The sequence below is a fragment of the Delphinapterus leucas genome, chromosome 3 (genome assembly GCF_059928025.1).
Source record: "Delphinapterus leucas isolate spDelLeu-1000000601 "Yukka" chromosome 3, BTC_Dleu_Yukka2, whole genome shotgun sequence".
Classification (NCBI taxonomy): Eukaryota; Metazoa; Chordata; class Mammalia; order Artiodactyla; family Monodontidae; genus Delphinapterus; species Delphinapterus leucas.
In genome coordinates, this window is record NC_143131.1 from 96,847,547 (window position 1) to 96,872,378 (window position 24,832).

General features: G+C 39.0%; 1 protein-coding gene across 1 annotated transcript in view; it reads left to right on the forward strand.

Annotated features, from left to right (window-relative positions):
• Positions 1-24,832, forward strand: part of COMMD10 (COMM domain containing 10) — a 218,387-nt gene that overhangs the window by 171,638 nt on the left and 21,917 nt on the right. Inside the window, exon 7 of the mRNA XM_089909191.1 lies at positions 1-24,832. This exon is cut by the window's right edge and continues 21,917 nt beyond it. Coding sequence (XP_089765317.1) covers positions 1-135 — 135 coding nt within the window. The 3' untranslated portion in view covers positions 136-24,832.

Sequence of the window (24,832 nt, forward strand, 5' to 3'; positions counted from 1 at the left end):
GACTGCCGTTGTGGGAGAGGAGTGGCCGATGGCAGGAAGTTCCTCTCCCAGGCCAATCAGCATGTCCTCGATTTTCATCCCCTCCAGTTGTTCCCAGCTTCCTCCCCACATGAATCTGTAGCAGCCCCAGAGTAGGCAGAGTGGGAGCCGCAGATGACCAGGAGCTTACCCCTCATGCAGAGAGAGACACCTCAGACAGATTCAAACCTCGGATAGCAGTGCCCACAGTGTCCAGACAGAGCTCTGCTCTATTCTGTGAGGTTTCTGCTCCAAAAATACAATAAATCAATGAGTAAATTAGCAGTTGCTTTGCATGCGTACCCAATTTCTTCATTTATTATTTTTTTTAAAGGGAGTAATGGAGAAATGAATGGACAAAGGATTGTGTGCATGTGTGTATGTTAAGGTGTTATATTTAACAAAAAAATGGATTTTAGTAACCCTATGGTTATCATATTCATATGGGCAAGACCCTAGCTGGGCAACTCTGCTTTTTCATTCATTCATCTATACATCTGTTTATCCACCAACTGTTTAATAGGCCGGCAAGTGAGGTCCTCTGGAAGCTCCTTGAGTTGATAACACCATAAAGGCATTGCCCCAGGGCCTCAGGAAGAGGCTGATCAGGGGGCCAAGGGGCTCTCCCTACTGACTCCTCTGCAGCTTTCTGGCTGAAAGATGGGGAAATACCAGTGGGGCCCCTTCTGAGGAGCTACGGTCTGTCCCTGCTTGGTCAGACACATCTTTACCTTAAGCTTCAGCTCCTCACTTAATGTGACCATCAGTTAGTAAGTAAAAGAGTATAGGTCTGGTAATAAAGACGGATTAACTGCCTGCTTTGTGCCAGTTCGTGTGCTAGGTGTCAGGGATTCAAAAGAAATAAGACAAGGTCTCATGTCTTCGGCCTTAATACCAGGGGAACATCACGCAGCTTGGAGGGACAGCACGTGGAATACTGAATACAGCTAACAGCCATGCCCATTAGAAACGTGAAGCACTTTACAGTTTACAAAGCCCTTCATACTCCTCGTCTTACTTGATCCTCACAGTATTGTTTAGTAAATTGGACAAGCATTATTTCCATTTTGTAGATGAATAAGCTGAAACGGAGACATCTAAGTTACTTGCCTGAGAGTACACAAGTTGTGCTCAGAATTCTGACACCCGGTTTAAGGCTCTGTTGATGTCCATTTTTGCCTCTTGGCAATAATGGTTGGAATTCCTTCCAGTTCTTCTCCTCTACAGAGAGCACCATGTCAAGCTTTCTCAGTGGAGGGCACTAGGGGGACAGTACAGGAGGAAGAGGCTTCTGCAGGTCCCACCAGCTGCCCCATTGGTCACCGGTGTAGGTGTGAGGGCATCAGGTGGTGCTCTGCCCCAGCCAGGGCTCCAGAGCACCCAGTCCTCTGCAGTCTTGCAGCCTGGCGTGGCCTGGTGAGCACTCTCCCGTGGCTCTCCCAACACAGACACTGCGTGTCCTATCCAGCTCCTCCGTGTGCCCACACAGCGGCCCCCCGACAATGATTCACCCATGCCCCCTGCCTCTCCAATTTGCCCTTCTGACACTGTGGGTGTCCCAAGCCTCCTACGAACAGTGCCATTCCCTCTGCGGCTGGACACATCTGGTCACTGGCTGGAGCTTACTTACCTGCCAGAGAGTTGCTTGCTGCTCTCCCAGTGACTGTAGACCAGCTCTGTCTTGGGAAAACCAACAAAGTTCTCCATCCAGTAGACTTCAACTACTTTCTCTAACCAGGTATGAACCCCAGCCTTGAGATGGTGGGGGGATCCCCTTCCAAATTCAGTCTTCCTTGGGCTCTCCCTCAAACCTGTGGTACCCTATAACGTTCTCATATCTTAGAGTTACTGTTTTATCACAACTTCATAATTCTTTATGTTAAACTTCCCCTATTTAAATCACTGTTTGGATTCCGTCTCCTGATTGGACCCTGACTGACATACTCACCAACTGTTGGTGTGCGGTCACAGACAAGGTACAGGAAATAGTTAAAGTTTCTAAAGTGTCTTATGGGCTGGATCTTGTCATCTGTCTTTGATCACTGCAGGCACCTGCCTACTTTGATGCCTGACACATAGAAGGTCCTGAATAAGGACTGAGTGAGCACAGTTGCAGTTAATTTGAACACCCCTGTTTGATGGAAGTAATAGCAGCCCACAGAGATGCAGGAAGGAGCCTGAATGTATTTATGCATGTGGTTATCCACTCGTTTGTTCAATGAAATGGATCAAATTTCATTTGGGAACACCAGCGTTGGCTCCAAGGGCAGGTCAAACAGCAGCACTGACCCTTAACTGGGAGACCAAGTAAATGGTTGCCTCAAGAGGACAAGCTAAAGAACATTCTGAAAGACTGAATGAAAACATGAAAAGACCCAGAAGGAACTAGGGGAATACCAAGTGGTCTAACCACTTGTGAAGCTCAGAGAAGGTAAGTGACTTACCTAAGGCCACAGGGCCCCTTCTTGGTAGAGCCAGGAGCAGAGAGGAGGTCTCATGGTCCTCAGTACAAACCCTTAACCATTGCATTGCATTGCTTCTTCAAGTGGGGTGGGAAGGGGTGGCGATACAAACTGCCATCTCGGGAGATGGGGGGAAATGCCCCGAAAATGGTTGTCCCTTACCTAGTAGCTCAGAAGAGTCTGTTTGGGGGGATCAAAAAAATTCTCCTGCTCATGCTGTTACCCTTGGAAAAGCAACTAGCAGTCTGTCAAATACGTTGAGTTTGGGGTTTGACTCTCCTGAAGGTAATTGGCCACCTGTTAATCTGCAGCACCTCAGGCTTTTGGGGCAAAGCAAAATGTTCTTTGTCCTACCCTCCTCAAAGCATTACTGAGGTTTCTCTGAGGTGGTCTTACACCCGCACATAAAGCCTCTCCATCACTCCCCTCCAACATCTGCTGCTTAATTGTCCTAAAGATCTTCCTTTATCATGTTGGTTTACTTAGCAGGACATTTTGCTATTTCTGATCAGATGTTTGTCCAGGGAACCAAGGTATGGAATCTTTTATTAAGTGAGGGAGCGCCAACAGAGCCTGTTCCACGTGCTCCTCTGGAGCTTCTCCAAAGCACGACTTCTAGCTTGAATCCTACAATTAATGTATGGGCATATGTGACATACTGTGTCATTAATTTTTCACCAACAGATGGGTCACATATGAGCCAAGGGGTAATGTGGATATAGCAAGAGCAGTGTGAGTTAAGTCAAGCCATGTTTAGACTGTCTTTGTTGGCTGTCATTGGGAAGGAGCCCATGCTGATTAATTGATTTCGGGTGTGCATACACCTCTGTGGTGGGAAGCAAGAGAAAACAGGCCTGCCTGTGAGCGTCCTGGGAGAGGCCAGGTTCTCTGCAAAGAGTAACCATGAAATGCGAGTTGCACTTTGCAGGCTGGCCCTGGCTGGAGATGCGTCTTGCTGGGAATTGCAGGTACCCAGGAAATAAAATTTTCCTCACTGGGGACTCTGTTACAGTGAGGATGGCTCTACTTACCTGGCCCAGTGAAATCAGTGAGGAAGGACACTGCCAGGATTTACAAATGCTTGGGTTGTGCAGCTACTTGTACGCTTCATAACCTGGGCTTGCTCCAAGAGCCAGTACTGAGGTGCTTCCTGGCTTGATGGTTTCCTTCAGGGCCACTGCTTTGCCTCCCTCTCTCCACCCCTGACTCTCTCAGTCCTTGCATACGTACTGCTCTAGAGATCTAAGGTTTAATACAAGCGTCCCTCAGAGGTATTGCGGGTTCACTTGCAGATCACCACAGTAAGGTGAATATCACAGTTAAGCGAAGCACACACATGTTTTGGTTTCCCAGTGCATATAAAAGTTACATTTACACTCTTCTGTAGTATATTGTGTGCAATAGCATTATGTCTAAAAAAACAATATACATACCTTAATTTTAAAATAACGCTGTTGGAAAAAAGGCGCCAATAGACTTGCTCAACACAGGGTTGCCACAAACCTCCTATTTGTAAAAAACAAAACAAACAAAAAAAACAAAACTGTGAAGCTCGATAAAGCAAAGCGCAATAAAATGAGGCATGCCTGTACTCTTCTTTTGTCTTATTTATTCAATCAAGAGGCATGTGCTAAGCTCTAGGGATACAATAGCTCTTCGTGGGACTTCTTTATTAGCCAAGTCTTCATCACCCTCTTCTAACAGCTAGGATAGGATTCTATAAGCAGGGACATTCAGAATAGTGGACTTTAGACCTGGGATGTTACTGTTTTTGAAAGGAAGGTGGTCCCAGGCCTCTGGTCCAGCAGCTGGCTAGAGTTCAGGCCTTAGAATGGCATAACTTACTCCATTGCAATGTGTCATTCTGGATGTTGAGATCCAGCTGTCTGAAAACTAAATATAAAAATAACTAGGATTTATATTTTTAGTCAAATTTGTTGAAATTCGGTTTATATACAATAAAATATATTTATTTTAATTGTACAATTCAATACGTTTTGACAAATGTATACACAAAGGTAACCACCATTACAGTCAAGATACAGAACATTTCCATCATCCCAAAAGACCCCATGTGCTCCTTTGCAATCAATCTTTTCCACCTCTGAATCCAGGCAACCACTGATTCCTTTTATGTCATTATAGATTAGTTTTGCCTATCCTAGAATTTCATGTAAATGGAAAGCATACAGTGTGTACTCTTTCGTGTCTCGCTTCTTTTGCTCAGCATATTTTTTAGATTTATCCATGTCGCTGTATATATCCAAAGTTCGTTCCTTTTTATTGCTGAAGAGTATTTCATTGCATGGATATGCCACAAAATGTTTGTTTATCTATTGATGGGTTTTGGACTAATTCTCGTTTGGGGCCATTATGAGTAAAGCTGCTGTGAACATTTGTGTCTGTCTTCGGGAGAGCACATGTTTTCATTTTTCTTGTGGAAATGCCTAGGAACTAATGAATTACATGGGAAGTGTTTGTTTATAAGAAATTGCCAAGTTGTTTTCCAAAATAATTGTCCCATGTTACATTCCCACCATCCATCTATGAGGCTTGTCATTGATTCACGTCCTCACCAACAGTTGGTATTGTCCGTCTTTCTAATTTCAGCTTTTCTAGGTATGTAGTGGTTTTAATTTGCATTCCGATGATGACTAAAGATAATTGAGCAATCTTTCATGTGCTTGTTTAATATCTTCTTTTGAGAACTGTCCTTTCAAATATTTTGCTCATTTTTTTAATTAGGTTGTCTTTTTAATAAGAGTTCTTTGTATTTTCTGGAAACAATTCCATTGTCAGACATATTTATTGCAAATGTTTTCTCCGTGTCAGTGGCTTGCCTTCCAAAAGCAGAGGGCTTAATTTTTAAAAAGTCTATCCTTACCAATTTTTTTCTATTACGGTTTGTGCCTTCTGCGTCCTAAGAAATCTTTGCCGTCTTCAAATTCACAAACATTTTCTCCTGTACTTTCTTTTTAAAGTATTTTAGTTTTAACTTTTATGTTTAAATCTATAATTCATTTTAAGGCAATTTTGATAAATGATGTGAGGTAAGGGCCAAAGTTCATTTCTTCTCTAAACAGATATCCAGTTTTGCCAACATCATTTGTTGAAAAGGATACATATCTTTTCCTCATTGAATTATCTTGGCACCTTTGTCAAAATCACTTGACCATTGATTATGAGGGTCTATTCTAGACTCTGTTTGAAACATGTATGTGTTTATCCTTACACCAAACCCACACTACTTGATAACTGTATCTCTATAATAAGTCATGAAATAAACTTCACTATAATTTTTCAGGACTGCTTAAAATATTCTAGGTCCTCTGTATTTCTCTCTAAATTTTGGAATGAACTTGTCAGTTGCTACAAAGGAAAAAAAAAGCCAGTGGGATCTCGATTGAGACTGCATTTAATCTATAGATCAATTTGGGAAGGAGTCACATCTTAACAATAGTGAATTACCATTTATTCAGTTCTTAAATTTCTCTCAGCAATGTTTTGTCATTTTAAAAGTACAAGTTTTATATTTGTTTTATTAAATTTATTCCTTAGGATTTCATTTTTACTTCTATATTTTTTGTTTGTTTGTTTTGTTTTGTTTGCGGTACGCGGGCCTCTCACTGTTGTGGCCTCTTCCGTTGCGGAGCACAGGCTCTGGACGCGCAGGCTCAGCGGCCATGGCTCACGGGCCCAGCTGCTCCGCGGCACGTGGGATTCTCCCGGACCGGGGCACGAACCCGTGTCCCCTGCATCTGCAGGCGGACTCACAACCACTGCACCACCTGGGAAGCCCTTTACTTCTATATTAAATGGTGTTTTTTGTATTCCATTTTCTAATTGTTCACTGCTAATATATAAGAATACAACTGATATTTGTATTTTAATCTTGCATCCTGTAACCTTGATAAACTCACTTCTTAGTTCTAGTAGCTTTTTGAGTATTCCTTTGTGTTTTCTGCACATGTGATCATGTAGTCTGGGGAAAATGACAGTTTTACTTCCTCCTTTCTGATCTCCACAATTTTTTTCTAATTGTACTAGCTATGACCTCCAGGACAGTATTAGCTAGAAATGATGAGAACAAACAACATTGCCTTTTTTCTTACCTTTCAACCATTAACTATGATGTTAACTTTAAATTTTGGTATATGCTGTTCATGAGACTGAGAAAGTTCTTTGCTGAGAATTTTTATCATGAATGAATGTTCAATTTTGACAGGTGCTTTTTCTGCATTTATTAAGAGGAAAATATGTTTTTATTTCTCCCGTATTCTGTTGATATTATGGATTACATTGATTTTTGAATGTTCAGCCTAATGTACATTTCTGGGACAAACCCAACTTTGTCACTGTGTAGTGTATAGGATTAGTATATAGTGCTCAATTCATAGAATATTTTGGGTTGACAGTTTTCTCTTTCAGCCCACTTAAGATCTTACTCCATTGTCTACTTGTTTGCCTGGTTCCTGATAAGACATTGACTCTAATTCTTTTCCTCCTTTCCTTATTGATAATGCGTCTTTTTTCCTCTGGCTGCCTTCAAGATTTTCTCTTTGGTGTTTGGTTTTCAGCAGTTTGACTATGACATGCCTGGGTCTGGGACTTTTCGTTTTTATTTTAATCGTCCTTAGTCTTCTCTGAGCTTCTTGGAACTGGGTTTGGTGTCTGTCATTAATCTTGGAAAACCCTGCCATTATTTCTTCAGATATTTACTTTGACCCATTCTCTTCTTCTCAAGGGATTCTAATCTTGCACCATTTAATAGTGTCCCACAGCTCTTTGATGTCTGTTCTAGATTTTTGTTTTTGTTTTTGTTTTCCATTCTCTTTTGTCTTTGTGTTTCAATTTGGATAAATTCTATTTACTTATCTTCAAGTTCACTGATTTTTTTTCCCCTCAGTTGTGTCAAGTCTACTGATAAGTTTATTGGAAGCATTCTTCATCTCTTTTACTGTGTTTTTTATTTCTTAAAGTTCCATTTATTCTTTCTTATAGTTTCCATTTGTCTGTTGAAATTATCTATCTGATCTTTTATAGTGTCAACATTTTTTATTACAGCATTTAACAGTATTAACCATAGATGTTTTAAATTTCCTGTCTGATAGTTCCAGCATGTGTCATACTTGAGTCTGGTTCCAACCATTACTTTCTCTTGGTACATTGTGAAGAGATGTCATGTGTTCATGATGAACAAAATATTGCTGAGTTTTCATTTGCTTCACATTCCAGTATAGCTCAGAACAGTACTATTACTGATCTGTCTTTATTTAAAATTTTGATATTCTATTCATCATGAAATTTTTGCATTAATTTTGATTTTTTTAAATAATGCATTATAATATGATTTACCTTGATTGCAGAGTCCCCTTAAATTTTGTGCCTGAGGAAAATGCTTCACTCAGCTACCTCAGTCCAAGGACTTTTGCTCTCTATATCTTGAAGCTGAAAAAATTGAAATTTTAATAATTTACATTGAAATAAGTAACCCTAATATCAATGCAGAGGGATTTTAGGATGAAAAACATTCTGAAAATTTCTATTTTAGACAAAAAAGCAGTAAAGCACACACTCCACCAGAGCTCTTAGATCAAGGAAATGTGTGCCTCGCTGACTATTCACAGAAGGGCCTCATAAAGTTTTATTCCACTGTCTCCCAGAGTCTGTGAGTGAAGGCTAAGCTAGGTATAGTGTACTGTTTTTAAAGGTTATCTATTAGCTTTCATTTGAATACAGCTAAAAGGATTCTGGGGCCTGTTCCCCATAGGAAAAGGTACCCAGGGCTGACCAGGTCCTACAGTTGAGAGTATAAGAACATAAAGAAGCCACTACTCTATGACCACTTGAAGGCTTGAAAAGGTACCACTTTGGAAGAAAGTGCTCAGCGTAATATCTTCTCAGCTCCTTCCGGTGAGGGGAACCAGGAGGAAGAAATGAGACTGAAGGCACTTTGGTGTCTCCTTTCTCTGACCTCCATGAGGTTGCCAGGCTCTCCCTGCATTGTGGGAATCACACAGAGGGATGGGAAGGGCCTGTGTGACTATGTTCCCCCAACCCCCAGAGGTCACATTTTTAACAGGGGTGTGTGCAGTCACTTATTATTTGGCTGTTTTGCTTTAGCACTGTAAATCTCACTGTGATCTTTCTCCCCTATAATTTTTATGCTCAAAGAGAAAAAAAAACACACCTTTTATGTGTCGGTGCTGGTGAGATAACTGAAAAGGTGAAACTGAAAACTGAACCTTAAAGATCCAGGAAGTGAATCCCAGGACGAAAAGGCCAAACGTCTGTTTATGGTTTGATCAAGGATTCTGTAAACATCGTGGTTCTAGACACTGTTCTGGGAGTTCAGAGGTAAAATGACTCTCCCCACCCTCTGGCCTCTCAGTCAAGTGGCAAGACACTTTGGGTCCAAAATACAAGGCTGCATGACTAGAGGACTTAAGGAGTATAGTTTAGATTTCTTTTCTCCTTAAGTGACATTCTCTATCATTAAAAGCTTTAAGTTATAGGGGCAAACTTTCTAGAGCCTGATTAACTGTTCCTGTGCTTTAAGATTGGTGACTCTCCCCACTGAATGGTGATGGATGTGGTGGCCGAATAGGCACAGGGCTTAGGCTTTCCTTAAGAATTAGATCAGCTATTTTAAAAAATATATTTATTTATTTAGGCTGCATGGGATCTTTAGTTGCTGCCTGCGGAATCTAGTTCTGTGACCAGGGATTGAACCCGGGCCCCCTGCATTGGGAGCGTGGAATCTTACCCACTGGACCACCAGGGAAGTCCCTGGATTAACTATTATTAAAGTATTTTCTACAGAATTGTTTACTGTTTACTCAGAATATGTTTTTGGAAATACATAATTTTCCCTGATCAGAGCGTGCTAGAGCAAAATTCAACACATCCCCTAACAAAATGTTAACTCTTTTTACCAAACGTTGCTGTTTGTTAAAATACATCACTTACCTCAGTGCCTCCCAAACTTTTTTTCACATCCTGCTGCACACAGAAAATACTTCTCTATTGGAGTAAACTGTAGAGGATTTGTGAACCCTCAACTAGGTTGCTTACTGCTTGAAAAGTTGAAAAGATGCACATGTCAGTGGGAAAGAGCTACATCCATGAAAGTATAGGGAGTTTTCACTGCAATTAAATACGTGGGAATCTGGTTAGTTGTCAGGTACCTGCCAAATAAGTTGCTGAATCTTGTGTTCCAATCCATCAAAGAGGGAGCTTAATGCTTGCTGGGCTTCTTTGGATTCTGCAAGTAAAATTTTTCTCATTAGGGTGGCTGCTCTAGCCCATTCAATAGCTACCTGATTAAGACCTTTAGATGACCTAAATACTGAGAAGATTTTGCTTCCCTACTAAGTAATCCAAAATAAAATTCCAGCTAATGAAAAGGCACAATTAGGATATTTGTTAAAATTAAGAATTTCTTTGTAAATTTTCAGATTTCAAAATATCAAGATAAGTTCTTTGAAGGTGAATAAATCAACAGCCCTCTCTTCCTCTGTCTCTCTCTCTTTCTCCCCCTAAGCATATTCTTATTCTACTTAGTGGATAACCTAGCCTGCATTTCCCATGCGGCAAAAAAGCTGTGAGGTTTGAGTAGATCTTAAGGAAAAGGGGGCTCTCCAGTGGGTCCAGGCACTGGTGCTTATGACCCAGCAGATTCCAGAAGGGCTTGTGGTATCTGCAGCAACTTGGAGTATTGTTTCGATTCTGTGGTGAGGCCATTAAGATTTTGGAGCAAAGCCTTTAACAGGTAACTGTTCTCCTTTGAACCATTGCTCCTGGCTCTTTGCTGGGCTTTGGTGGATTTTGGACATAGGGCACCAAGTGACCATATGATCCAAATCACCCCCCTCCATGAATACTATCTGCTCTATCTGTAATTGTGAGCAAACCAAGAAGCATTCCGTTATTGGATGGAAGGGATGTTTATGAGGCCAGAGCCCACCACATCCATGAAGCCTCATGGAAAGTTCCCTGTGACCAGGTACCTGAGAGGGAAAATTAAAATTCAGACCCAGTTGCAGATGGTTTTGCTGGATATGTTGGCAGCTGCAAATGCTGGATAGATCAGCTACAGTGTAATGGTCCCACTCAAGGTACCTTGAAAGACAAATTGCAGGAAAATCCAGTAGGCATAACTTTGATTAATACATACTGTTGTCCACTTGTTGGAAAGTAGATGTGGCCTGAACCCAGGAACACAATTTATGTGGATTCCAGCAAGAATTTTGAATCTTGCACGAGGATTGAAAATAATTGGAGCTCCTCCTTTATATGTATAAAGTATTTGAAGGCCCTGGTATCCATATAGCCACTATTCTTCTACCATAAGCCTGAGGGATTCCCAGTCAGGAATTATGGGTGACAGATAGCAGGAAAAATATGTCCTTGGAGGGAACTGGGGTGAAGTCACTGAACCTTACTCCAAAGGCCTCAGATAAATTCAATTCAGTGGTCATTTATTAAGCAAACGCTTACTCTGGGTCAGGCATTGTGCTAGCTGCTGGGGATCTGGCAGCACACAAAGCATGGTGCCTGTCTCAAGACTCTGTGGGGTATCTCCCTCCCACAGTCCAGGAACTGAAATAGTGTTTTCTACGAGCCCAGGACAAGTCTCTATTGCATATTTATATCCTGCTAAGGTAAGAAATGGGCATGTGGGTGAGTACAGAGAGCCAGATCAGTGTGAAAAGTAGTAGGGGTTTGGGAAATGACAGATCAGTTAATGACTAAAGCTGTATTTCTGAACCCTCTTTCCACAACTGGTGGTAGTTAAATTCATGCGAGTCTCAACAGACTCCTGTTAATGATTCAGATCCTGTGATAATCCTGACAGCCCCAGCTAAAGCATGATTTTGAGCTCATTCTGACCTCAAGAGCTGGAACAAAGGGGATCATACTCATTAATAATTAGACTCAAATTGCATACAGTCTTGCGTGGGGTGGGTGGTGACTTGGTTCTCAATTTAGTTCTCTAAGTTTTATCTACAAGCTCCTACCAGTTCTCCCCAGCATACATGATACATTGATCAGTCATAGACTTGGGCTAAGTTTACACACAGAATTTAGGTGTAATTCTCTCCAACTCTCCTTTCTAAGGTTCCCTCTTTGTTCTTCAGTGGCTGTGGTTTTCCCATGCATCTAGCCCTGCTTTCTCTCAACAGTATGTTGATGGCTTTTCCTATTGGAGTTTTAGTGACCCGGCAATGTTGCCACCATGTCTGTGGTCTGCCCTCAGGGTAAAGTGACACAAATGGAATTCATTCTGTGCCGACCACTTTTCTAAGATTCAACTCCTTTATAACAGGCCTGTGTTTTTCAATCTTCAGAGCCTTCAGATAGTTTTTTTTCCCCTTTGTTTTGTTTTTTTTTCAGAGCATATAGCTGTTATTTAATGGAGGATGGGGTTTATTAGTAGCTCAGTCCTTCTAAACTAAAAACAGAGCCACTGAGATTTTTTTTTGCAGTTCCAGAATGTCAATTTGAGTCTTTTTAAATAGAGATTCAAATTCTTTGTTATAATGCTTCATTGTTTCCATTCAGTAGTTCCATCCTTCTTCCCATTTTATCTTTATATTAATCTCATTTATTTTTAAACCCTTGTCTACAAACTTCAGTGTCTGGTTCATTTTTCAGTCTGCTTCTAATGACTGTTTTATCTCTTGATTGTCAGTCACTTCCCTGTTTCTCAACTCTAGTTTTATTTTATTGTACACTAGACATTGTAGATTTTAAACATTTTTGAGGCTTCAAATGGTATTATCTTTCACTAGAATTAATTTACTTTTTCCTTTGTGAGACTTACAGAATGGGGATTGATGGCTTAATCCAATCAGGGACTGAGCTAAGAAAATGCTTACTTGAGATTTTTGTCAGTCTCAGTCTACCTCTGGTTCATCCCTACTCCTAGGGTATTGTTCTCTAAATCTTTTCTGGTATGGTCATTGATCCCCTTCCCCCATCGTGGTAAGTCTTGGGCTCTATTCTTTGTTTCTTCATCACTGTGAGAACACCCCAAAGTCCATTCTGCTTTTCAAAAACTTTCTGCTTAGGCTTTTTGGCTCACAAACTTCAGAATTTGGCAGAAGTCTTTGGGAAAAACTGGAGGTGTTTTGAGGCCGCTCAGATTTTCAGCCCTGTGCAACTGCCAAAAAATTCTTCTGGTTTCTCTCACTCTGCTCAGGTGAAGCCTGAATCAGGTGCTTGCCCTTTGGCCAAAATCAACAAATGCCTCCAGAGAAAAAGAAGTTACGGAAGGTTAGTTCATTTCTCTTCAGTCTTTCTCCAGAATCTTAACCCTTGTAATCCCCTCAGATGTCTTTATACAAATGATTTCCAAAAAAAAAAAAAGTATGTGGCCTTTTGTTACAGGGGTCATCTGTTATCAGTGGGAGGCTTAGTATGTCACAAGCTAAAAGCCAGTCTATGGGAAAAAGTAATAGATGTATAAATGAAACGAGAGAAACCTGAACAGACCAATTATGATAGTATGCCATGAACATAGGACTATGATTCACTCTAACCTCTGCACTCACACTTGACAGCCGAAACAGGAAAGAAAAGAGAAAGAGAGAGAGATACAATACTGTCACAAACATTCTACATAATCTCATGTCTCCCTACCTCATGCTGTTCCTTCTTCTGGGAAATATCCCAGTTCTCACACAAGACATGAAGACAGGTAAAAACAATTAAGACTTCACACTTTGACCGTAAAGGTAAAGGATGAGTCTATGAGGGAAAACGTGTCTTTCAGAAGAGGAAGAGTGAGTGACCCATCTGGGTCCATTTTTGTCTCTTGTCCATCACTTCAGCAAGAAAAGAGGGAGCAGCACATTTTTTCTCAGAGAGGGGGCTGCCCAGTGCTCTACCACTGATCATGTATCACGTGCTGTGCCCTAGGCACTGAGGATGCAGAGTAAAAATGAAACACAACTCTCTGCCCCAAAAGGAGCTCCCAACTCCTCATCACAGCTTTTTCTGCATTTTGGAGGCCCTTGCTAGCAGTTGCTAAGGGAAGAGTTTTCGTAATATGCTCAGTGAGATATCCTTTGTTTCTCCTCCCTACCGGTATCTTCTGCCAATTTTCTCTCTCTCCAGCTAAGCAGGCATAAACTTGTAAGCAAGAGAAATGAGAAAGTTTTGCACTTCTCATAGCTTGAAACTGACCCCACAGGCCACTATCCTCTGCTAAACATTAATACTATTCTCAGAGTTTTGCCACTGTGTTGAAAATGGGAAAGGAAATCTTTTATAGGGATTATTATATCAACCAGGTACAGTCATGCCTGGATTCTTTTTTGATAAGGCAAATGGGAGATTACCATCTAATGGTTTCCAGATAATAATAGTTAAGGTATAAATTTGTATCTGAATAAAATGTTAACACGACTGGCGTGCAGAGGTTATAGAAATGTAAACTGTATCAGTCCCAATTGTGTAGCTTAAAAAATACTAAATTCTACTTGCACTCTTTGCCAGAGACTTAAAAATTAAGTTTCCTTCCCTGGAGTAGTTTAACTGTAAGAATGGATGCTTCTATTATCTGCCCATCCAAAATTATTCAGTTGATTTAATCCCCTCAAAATTAGTGGATTTTCACCATGGGATTTAGCCAGGGGATTTTTCCAGCTCTGCTGATACCAACATTTAAAGTGATTATGTATAATCTATTTCCTTTCCACTATCTCATTTCATAAAATACTATTTTCCCAATTTCTCTATCTTCAGCAGAAAGGAGATCAGGACTGAGTATGCTATCAGGATTTGGCTCTGTGCCATTTATTAGACAAAATAGCTTTAAGAATTGCTGCTGAGGTATCTCTGGCAGTGGATTCTCTTTCCAAAATCCTGATATGCCCTGGCCAGACCTGCTCACAGGTCAGAGGAGAATAGGCTGTTGGGTTGTTGACATAAGAAGATTTGGATAACCCAAGAGACATTTGGAGATGTGGAAAGAGGTCTTTGTAATAATATAGTCCTTGTGAGCGTTTCTGTTCTGAGTGATAGGAGGCAAGGGGAGGGGATGAGCAGTGTTGTTTTGTTACCCCTAAATATTTTCATTGTCACGCAGTGGTGGGAATTGACCCAACTACATTATAGAGGTTAAAGTCTAAGCCCTATTCACAAAGGCATAGAGTGCACAATAGATTTTATATAACTTTAAAAAGCTGGGCCATTTATTGTGCTCAAATACTAACCCCCTTCACCATGTAATCATTGCTTTATATAGAGCAAGGGCCAGAGAACTAATATTGGATATAAAGCAACTTAGATATGGTCCTGAATGGCTTGTTTTTAGGAATTAGGTCTAAATCTTCAAGACATAAATATTTTGGAGAACATTTATTAAAAATAACCCTTGGTCCCTTGAATCTTAGAGAAATTAGAAGTTGAGGGCAAGGACAGTTCTGCATCTCCTTCTATCCCCATTAAACGTAGATAAAGCTGCTTCTGCTTCTGTTCCTGAAGGATTAATTGCTATAGAAGTGCACATAGGGATTTTGTGAGTCTTTGGTTGATTAGCAGTCTGTGCGTGCTCTGTTCAAAGAATTAAGGAGAAACATGAATGTAAGAGGAGAGAAATGGAAAACATCCCACAAAGTTGGACAAAGTAAAGTAATTACAAGGAAACTGTAAAATAAGCAATTCCCAGAGCTCACACAGGACTGAAGAGTGTTGACTAATATCCAGCAAGAGTAGAGAGACATTGTTGAATTAAAAGACATTTAATACCACAAAAAAAAAAGTGTTAAAAAAAAAAAAAGAGTAGAGACCTCAAAAGGGCCAAGCCTTAGAAGGGGGGCAAAAGAGCTTGAAACAAGGGCTCTTCTAAGCCCTCTTAAAAAGAACTTCTAAAAGGTACTTCAAACGGGTCAAATTAATGTGAGAGTAACTGAATTACCTGCCAGAAAAAAAAAAAAAATTCAAGAAATTGTCAAATTTTTTTCAAATTTGGAAAAAATGTTGAACCCACAGATCCAAGAAGCTCAATAAACCTCGACCAGAAGAAACATACTGGTTGGGTTTTACCTCCAGGAGCCCCATCAGGTTCTCATGGTGAATATTGGAGAAAAATCCCTCATGCTTCTGGTAAGGGGAGTAGAAAAGTAACCATTTTCAGATATGCCAGAACATTCTCTTCTCAACAAAGTCTGCCCTTAAGATAAAATATTTTACCAGAGCCTAAATTATTGGGGCTTTATTACAGCTTAACCAACCTGGGGGGAGAAAAACACCCAACTCCAGCCCTCTCTAGCCATCCTGTCCCACCTAGGAGGGGAAAACAACTGAGAAGCCCTTGTGAAGTTCACAGTCACAGGCTCATGAAAAGACTGCGACCTAATCACAGAACTATAGGATTCTTCCCCTTTCCTCATGTCTTACCGCATCATAATTAAAGGCCTGTTTACCAGAGGTTTTTTTGCCCAGTACAGTACGTCTGGTGTTCAACAAAAGATTGCAGGGCATATAAAAGACAAAAAACACAGTTTGAAGAGACAAAGCAATGTTAGAACCAGATTCAGTTATGGAAGGAATGTTGGAACAAGCGGACTGGAAATTTAAAATGACTATGATTAATATGCTAAGGACTCTCATGGAAAAAGGAGACAACATGCAAGAACAGGTGAGTAATATAAGCAGAGATATAGAAATTCTCAGTAAGAATCAAAATAAATGATAGAATTCAAAGACACTGTAACGGGATGAACAATGCCTTTCCTGGGCTCATTAGTAGACTGGGACAGCTGAAGAAAAAACTCCCTGAGCTTAAGGATGTATGAATAGAACCTCACGAAACTAAAAAGCAAAGATAAAAATGACTGAAAAAATGAAACAATATCCAGGAACTGTGGGATGACTACAAAAGGAAAAGAAAGAGAGAAAGGAGCAGAAGCAATATTTGAAGTAATAATGATTGAGAATTTCTGCCAAATTAATGTCAGACACCAAGCCACAGATCCAAAGTTCACAGAACACCAAGCAGGATAAATGCAAAACAAAACAACCCCCACCAAATCCACACATTCAAAAAAACAAACAAAAAGACTACACCTAGGCAAATCATCTTCAAACTGCAGAATTTAAAAGGTAAAGAAAGTAATCTTGAAAGAAAGCAGAGGAAAAAAAACACCTTATAGATGTGCAAAGGTAAAAATTATATCCAAGTTTTCCTCAGAAACTATGTGAGCAAGAAGAAAATGAAGTGAAATATTTAAAGTGTTGAGAGAAATAAAACACCAACCTAGAATTGTGTCCTGTGAAAATATCTTCAAAACGAAGAAATAAAGGCTTTCTCAGACAAACAAAAATTGATGGAATTTGCTGCCAGTGGACCTGCCTTGCACGAGATGTTAAAATAAGTTCTTCGGAGAGAAGGAATATGGTATAGGTCAGAAGCTTGAATTTACATAAAGAAAGGAAGAACATTAGAGAAGGGTAAATAATTGAAGGGATTAGAGAAGGAATTCCATTAGAAAAGGAATAAATAAATGAAGGTAAAAAGCATCCACAGTAAAAATACACATTACATATAGAGAAATAAAATATGACAGCAGACTTGTCGAAAATACATTCAAATGATACCTTTAAAGTGAGGGAGAGAGCTGTCAACCTAGAATTCTAAACCTAATGAAAACATCATTAAAAGATGAAAGTAAAATAAAGAATTTCAGACAAATGAACGCTAAGAAAATTCATTGCTACCAGATCTGCTCTAGAAAACACTGTTGAGGGAAGCTTTTCAGAAGTGAAGTGGTTTCTGATGGAAATTTGAAACCCCCCTGCCATACACACACACACAAATGAAGAGCACTGGAAATGGTAAATATGGGTATGTGAGTAAATATAAAAGAATTTTTTTTTCTAATTTTTACTGTCTTGTAAATATAACTGTTTAAAACAAAAATAGCAACAGTGGGCTGTAGGGCTTATAATATATGTACTAGTAAAATGTATGGGAACAAAGGATAGGAAGAGGGAGATGGAAGCATACTGGTGTAAGATTCTTTAATCATATGCCAATTTGTACAATGTTATGTGAAGGTAGACTGTGATAAATTAGAGATATAGATGGTACACCTTAGAGCAAATACTAAAAAATATTCAATTAATCCAAAAGAATGCAGGAAAAAGGACAAAGAAACAAAGAACAAATGTGACAAATAGAAAACAAATAGGAATATTGTAGATATAAACCCAGCTGTATTGATAATTGCATTAAATATCAGTGGTCTAAGGATTGAAATTAAAAACCAGATTATAAAATAAATAAAAGTCAACTTGGTAACAGTTTACAAGAAACACACTTTCAATATAAAGACAGAGATAGATTAAAAGTAAAAGGAGAGACAAGATGTCCCATATAAACACAAATGAAAAGAAAGCTAGAGTGGCTGTGTTAATATAGGATAAAGTGGGCTTCAGGACAAGTACTATTCCAGGAATGAAGAAGGCTATTACATTATGATTAAGGATTCAAAGTATCAACAAGAAGTAACAGTCTTATATGTATATGTACCTAATCACAGACCTTTAAAAAAAATGAAGCAAAAATTGATAGAACCAAAAAGAGAAAAAGACAAATCCACAGATGAAGTTGAAGATTTCAATTAATAGAACTAGCACACAAAAGAAATTCAGTAAATATATAGGAGACTTGAACAGTACTATCAGCCAACTTGACCTAATGGACACGTAGATGATGTGCCACCCAAAATGAAACACAGGAAAGAAAAAGTTTCTATGATTTTATGTATAAAAAATAAAATTATGAAAATATGAGAAGAAATCATATGTGTTTTACTGTGTTTTTAATCTTAGGATAGAGAAAACCTAAGTACAACATGCAACTGGTGGAGATTTAGAAAAAGAGATAAATATAACTATAGGAAAGTAAAAATTTCTTCATGCAAAAACATCATAAGTAAATTCAAACTGTAAATAAACCAAGGAAAATATTTGCTACTCTAACCATACAGAAACTGATAACCATTATATTTAAAGTGCTTCTACAAATAAGCAAGAAAAGGACCCTAACCCAATAGAAAAATAAACAAAAGACATAAATAGCTTCTAGAAAAAGAAATGTTCTTAAATATATGAAAGTATACTCAATCTCATGCACAATATTAATTTTCACGGTCAGATGATGAAGATTGAAATGTTTGCTAACATGCTGTGTGGGTGAGGACAGTGTAAGAGCTGATACTGGACATCTCCTCCCAACTCCTCATATAGTGACTTCATGTTGATAGCTTAAAATCAGCAATGATGGGCTTCCCTGGTGGCGCAGTGGTTGAGAGTCCACCTGCCAAAGCAGGGGACGCGGGTTCGTGCCCCAGTCTGGGAAGATCCCACGTGCCGCGGAGTGGCTGGGTCCCTGAGCCATGGCCGCTGAGCCTGAACATCTGGAGCCTGTGCTCCGCAACGGGAGAGGCCACAACAGTGAGGGGCCCGCGTACCGCAAAAAAAAAAAAAAAAAAAAAAAAATCAGCAATGACGAAAGTATTATTTATATCATGGAAATTGGCATATGCTACAAATCAAGTTTTTTCTTCCCTGAAAGTCAGTTGGTAATCATTTACCAACACACCACCAGGTAAGAGTGTAGGGAAACAGGCTCTCTCATACTGCTGTTGTTTTGAATATAAATAGCACAATCTCCACACAGCACTTTATTAAAGTCCAGCAAAGTTATTAATTGCACCTTTTAAAGCAACAATCCTACTTCTAGGTACATGGCCTAGTTATTTTTGCACACATGTGAAATTGTACGCTTTTTTTTTTTGTATTAGCACATGTCTGTCAATAGAGGATTGGTTTTTTAAAATGTAGTACATCTCATACAATGGAATGTAAAGCAGCTGTTAAAATAGATGAGAACATCCTTTATATCCTAACATGGAATGAGATCCATGCAATATTGTTAATTGAAATAAGATTTTGAGAGAGAGAAGAGAATGTATTTACATATATTTGCTAACAAAGTCCTATTCACAAGGAGTATCAGTTGCCTCTGGGGAGGAGGATGCCTGGAAAATAGGGTTGGGAGGAAAATTTCACTGTGTTTAAAATTTTTTTTAAATTTTGCTTTATGCACAGTATTTCTTATTAAATAAGTAAATAAATTTAAATTTCAATGCCATAAAAACACTTACTGAGATGTTGTGAGACAGACTATTTTATACACTATTGATAATACTGAGCTGGAATAGTCCTTATCAAAAGCAATTTGGTAATATGTAATCAAAACCTTTAAGTAGTTCTTACCTTTAATAGAGCAATTACACTTTTCCGTATCTATCCTGAGAAAATAAGTAGAGATGAAAACAAAGATTTATACACATGATGCTCATCATGGTGTTATTTATAATAGTGAAAAGTTAGAAATAACTTAGATGTTCAGTGAAATGGAAATAGTTAAATAAATTTGGTCCAGTCATACAACTGAAGGAATAGCCATTTAAAATAAAGCTTTGAAAAATTTTAATAGCATAGTCAAAACATTATAAATAGAAAAGTAAGATGCAGAGTTTCACACAAGGTATGACCCTAATTTTTCTGAAAAGCAGTGTGTACACATTCACATGCTTACGTACACATACACATACAGGGAAAAGATATGTGGCATGTTAAGAGGATTATCTCTGGATGATAATATTATGGAATTTCACTCTCATCTTGATGTGATTTTCAGTATCTTCTTGATAATTATCTGTAAGAATAATTGTCAGAAATAATCTGTTAGAAAAATTTTAATTTTTAATGTTTTACAGTATCTTAAACATAAAGACATACCTTGCATCCTATTGTACAGTCATTCTGTACATTGTTACTAAATAAAACATGTGGCACTACAACACATCTCATCTATAAAAATGAAGGCAAAAATACAAATATATCCCCTCTTATGAAAGTATCTTGTAAAAACTAGGGGTTCCAGAAAAAGAAGAGTTCTGTGGTCAAATAAATTAAAGAAACATTAAGCTGTATTTCATGGTCTCTTCCTCTTAGAGTTATGTAATTAATATTAACGTTTCTGAGTGATCCTGCAGTAAGGAAAATTAACTCTTTATAGTTTCTTTCTCCTCCTCCTCCCTCCCCCCTCTCTAAATACCTAAATGTGGACCTAGTGTTCCAAAGGACATAGTTTAGAACATGATGAGCTCAGGAATTTTGGAGACCCCTTTCTCTGATCTCTAATTTTTGTTTGTTTGTTTGTTTCCATGGCATTTGCTCCCTGTAACAGCAGTGACAACTATTGTGAGAGCTGTGCTGACTCTCCTCTCTTCCCCAAGGCAAGAAATTGCACCTGATCACTTCATTGTCCTGAGCACTCCCACCCCCGCAGCAGAGTTTACCTGTACATCATCATTCCTGCCCATCAGCATGTCAGAAAGAAAGGACCAGAAAGTACTTGGACACATACTAAAACACTGTGCACTTGTCTTTCTGATAGGACAAAAATTATTAGCACATAATTTTTTCCCATTTCCCAGCATTTCCATTTCCTTTAGAAGAGGAATCTGGTTTTTCAGTTTCCTCTGCTCAGCTCTTTGCTCTTCCTTGCTCTCCAATGCAGTCTCTGCCATTTTTAGAGGTATTCTTTGGGCTTTAGAGATGCAGATTTGGGGGAAAGAAGAGGTGACAGGCAAGATGTTGGGAGGAATTTTGGAAGAGAGATACAAGGGGGAGGGATATGGAATATATAAGAAGTAGAAGGAAGACAAAGTGGGATTTTAAGAATTAATCTTTTGAAATATGTATTATCTTCGTAGTGTTCAAGAAATGATAAATGTGTGTGGATGGAAGGAGGGAAGGAAGGAAGGAAGTCCAGTAGGCTACCTTGAAAATTCTGTTTTGGTTGCTAAGCTGAAATTCTTTGATTGTAACATAGCTCTTAGATGGTGTACGATCAGGCCACCCAAGATGGCTGTTTTCTTGCTCTCTGAACATCCCCTGCCGGACCAGTCCCTGCTTCACCTACACCCCACTCACGTAGGTGACCTTCCCCCTAAATCATTGAACCTAATCAGTAAATGCCTACATACTTGCCCCAGCTAGTGATTGTTCTAATCTTTAGATCAGAACCATCTCCCCTCTATCTGATAGTTTATTAAAGGGGTGGTGAGGGGCATGCTCCTCTGCCGGTTTCCCTGGTAACTGATGAGCCAGCCTGATGTCAGTTCCCCCTATAGTTGGTAACCTCCCTCTCCCCCGGCTGTGAAGACTACTGCCGTACCCTGCCCACTGTCTGCCACACACGGTGGGGTGTTGCTCCAGGATGTTGCTTCAGACATGTAAGCTCCCCTTACCTGTTAAACCACTGATGTCTCTGTAGCTGACTCCAGGCTCTTTCTTTGGTCTTGAGGCTGGGCAAGCACAGGGCTTGCAGGCCTGCAGGGTGCAGCCCAACAGATGGACTATGCTAGTCACCTTTAATAGTGTAACAGGTTTAAATCTGCATTCTCTAAAGCGTGCACACTGTAAATAGAAGATTGTATGGGCTTGGGAAAAAACTGTCGAGATACTGCCAATCACTCAGCTTCTTTGACTAGAAAGAAGAGAAAGGAAGTGAAGTGAGCAGATTCTGGAGCATAAAGAGGGAAAAGAATTACAGCTCTGAAATTAGCATCTTTGTCACTCAGATAGCTGTATCCTAATCAGAAAATATGGTTTAGGAGAGATTCTGAATAATCCTGCATCCTGAAAGATTGCTTTCTGTTCTGAAAGGAAACATAACCAAAAAGAATTTTTGAATTTTTCATGGAACAAACTGATGAAGAGAAAAAAGCAGGACAAAGCCAAGGCTGTGTAGAGGAGATCAACAAAAGGGAATCCAGATAGCTCACTAGAGAGTAAGAGTTCAATAGCACAGTTTGAAAAGAAATGCAAATAATAATGCTCAGCACATCAAAGAAGGAAAATATTGACAAAACTCGGTGCTAAAAAGGATGACAATGCATAAGGCAGTTTTATAAACTGTGGAGGGACTGTGAATTGGTAAACCTTTCTGGAATGCAGTCTGGCAATATGTACCAAAATGTAAAATTTTAAATGTATATAGCCTTGATAGGGCAATCTCTTTGTAGGAATTTTCTCTGAGGACATAAATAAACAAGTACATTAAGATGTACGGCAAGGATTTTTTTTTTTTTTTTTTCGGTACACGGGCCTCTCACTGTTGTGGCCTCTCCCGTTGCAGAGCACAGGCTCCGGACGCGCAAGCTCAGCGGCCATGGCTCACGGGCCTAGCTGCTCCGCGGCATGTGGGATCTTCCCAGACCGGGACACGAACCGGTGTCCCCAGCATCGGCAGGCGGACTCTCAACCACTGCGCCACCAGGGAAGCCCGGCAAGGATTTTTTAAAAGCTACTTTTATATAATAGTAAAAAAAAGAAAAGCCCTGTGAATAATTTAATATCCATGAGGAGGTGCTTGGTTTAATAAATTAAGTACATCCATACAGTGGAATACTATGCACTGTGTATCTCTTATAAGCAAGCATAGGCTCTGGAGTCAGATTGTCTGAGTTTAAATCTGGCTCTACTAGTATGATTTTGATCACATCATTTAACATCTCTTTGCCTAAGTTTCCTAATATATAAAATGTTTTAAAAACCTCTAAAATAGCTACATAATCTATAAAAGCTATTTCAGAAAGTGTGACAAAGATTGAATGAATTAATACATTGAAAGCCCGTGCACATAATAAGTACTCAATAAGTGTTAGATATTATTATGTAAACATTATAGATGATAATATCACAATGGAAAATGATCATGTCAAGCAAAAGTTAGACTAGCTAGTAATATAGGTTTATGTTTATGTAGAATAATTTATGTTTGACTGTATGCATAGAATTCTGAAAAGATGTTTACTCCAATTTTAATGCTGGCTATCTCTGAGAGTGGTATTTCAGATTATTTATTTTCTTTTTCCCTATTTTCTGATTTGATATTTTTTATTAACATATAAGATAATAACTCCTGAAATGGCAAGCTAGGAAATGTAAATCAGCTTTTCTACTGGGAAAACAAAAACTCTGGATAAAATATAAAAATCACAATTTTAAAGCCATAAGGAGCCAACTAGATAGGGAGGAATTACCAATCCAAAGTCTTGGAAGAAGTTAAGTGACTCACTCAAAGCAACTTTGATTCTGAGGGCATTTGTTGATATGTTAAGAAACAACTGCTAACTGAGCTGTAGTTTTGATGACCACATGTGACAAGGGGAAGGGAAGTTAAAGACAAGGGTTTGCAGCTCAAGATGGGAGTCTAACACTCATTCTTCCATATACCTATTAGGATGGTGTCCTGATTGGCTTTATCCTCAGAGTAAGAATGCACTAACAGTAATTCTGTCTTTATTCAGTTTCTTTCCTTCCTTCCTTCTCTTCTTTTCTCTTTTGTTTTCTTTTTCCTCCCTTCCTTCCTTTCTTCGTTCCTTCATTCCTTCCCTCCCCCCCCCCCGCTTTCTTTTCTTCTCAGATTGGCAGCCTGGCTTAACATCACCTGTATAATCCAAGACACCTTAAAGCCCTGAATTCAGATTACAGTGGTTCCAGACTGGTGATGAGCAAGAGCAAACAAAAATCCTCTCTGGAAGGAAGGTGACTTCATCTAAGTTGGCTTCAAATTATTTCTAACAACTTTATTTTCAAACACAATGGCCAGCATTCTTCAAAGATAAACAAACATACAAGGAAATAAGATACCTTGAGCAAGAACCAGCTCAAAGACATAAACAGATTTAAAAGATTAGAATTATCAAACACAGAATATAAAACTCTTAGGCTTAGTAGTAAAGCCAGTTTGATCTACAGGAAACAGGAAACTATAAAAAGCAATACAGTAGATATTTAAAAGAACCAGATAGAATGTCTAGAACTAAGAATGGTATAACTTAAATTAACAATTTAATAAATGGGTTTATTAGGAAACTAGACCCAACTGAAGAGAGAATTGGTAAATTGGAAAATAGATTGAAAGAAATTATCTAAACTACAGCACAGAAAGACCAAAAAATAAATTAATTAAAGAAAATACAAGAAAGGATGAGAGACATGAGTGATAGAGTAAGAAGACCTAAAATAAGGTAAAAATGAATCTCAGAAGGAGAGGAGGGAAAGAATGGGATAGAGGCAAATTTAAAGAGATAATTGCTGATAATTTTCCAGAACCAAACCCACATATTCAAGGAACTCATCACATGCCAAACAGTATAAATAAAAGGAAATCCACCCCATCATAATGAAACTACAGAAAATCAAACCAAAGAGAAAATCTTAAAAAACAGGCAGAGAAAAAAGACAGATTAATATCA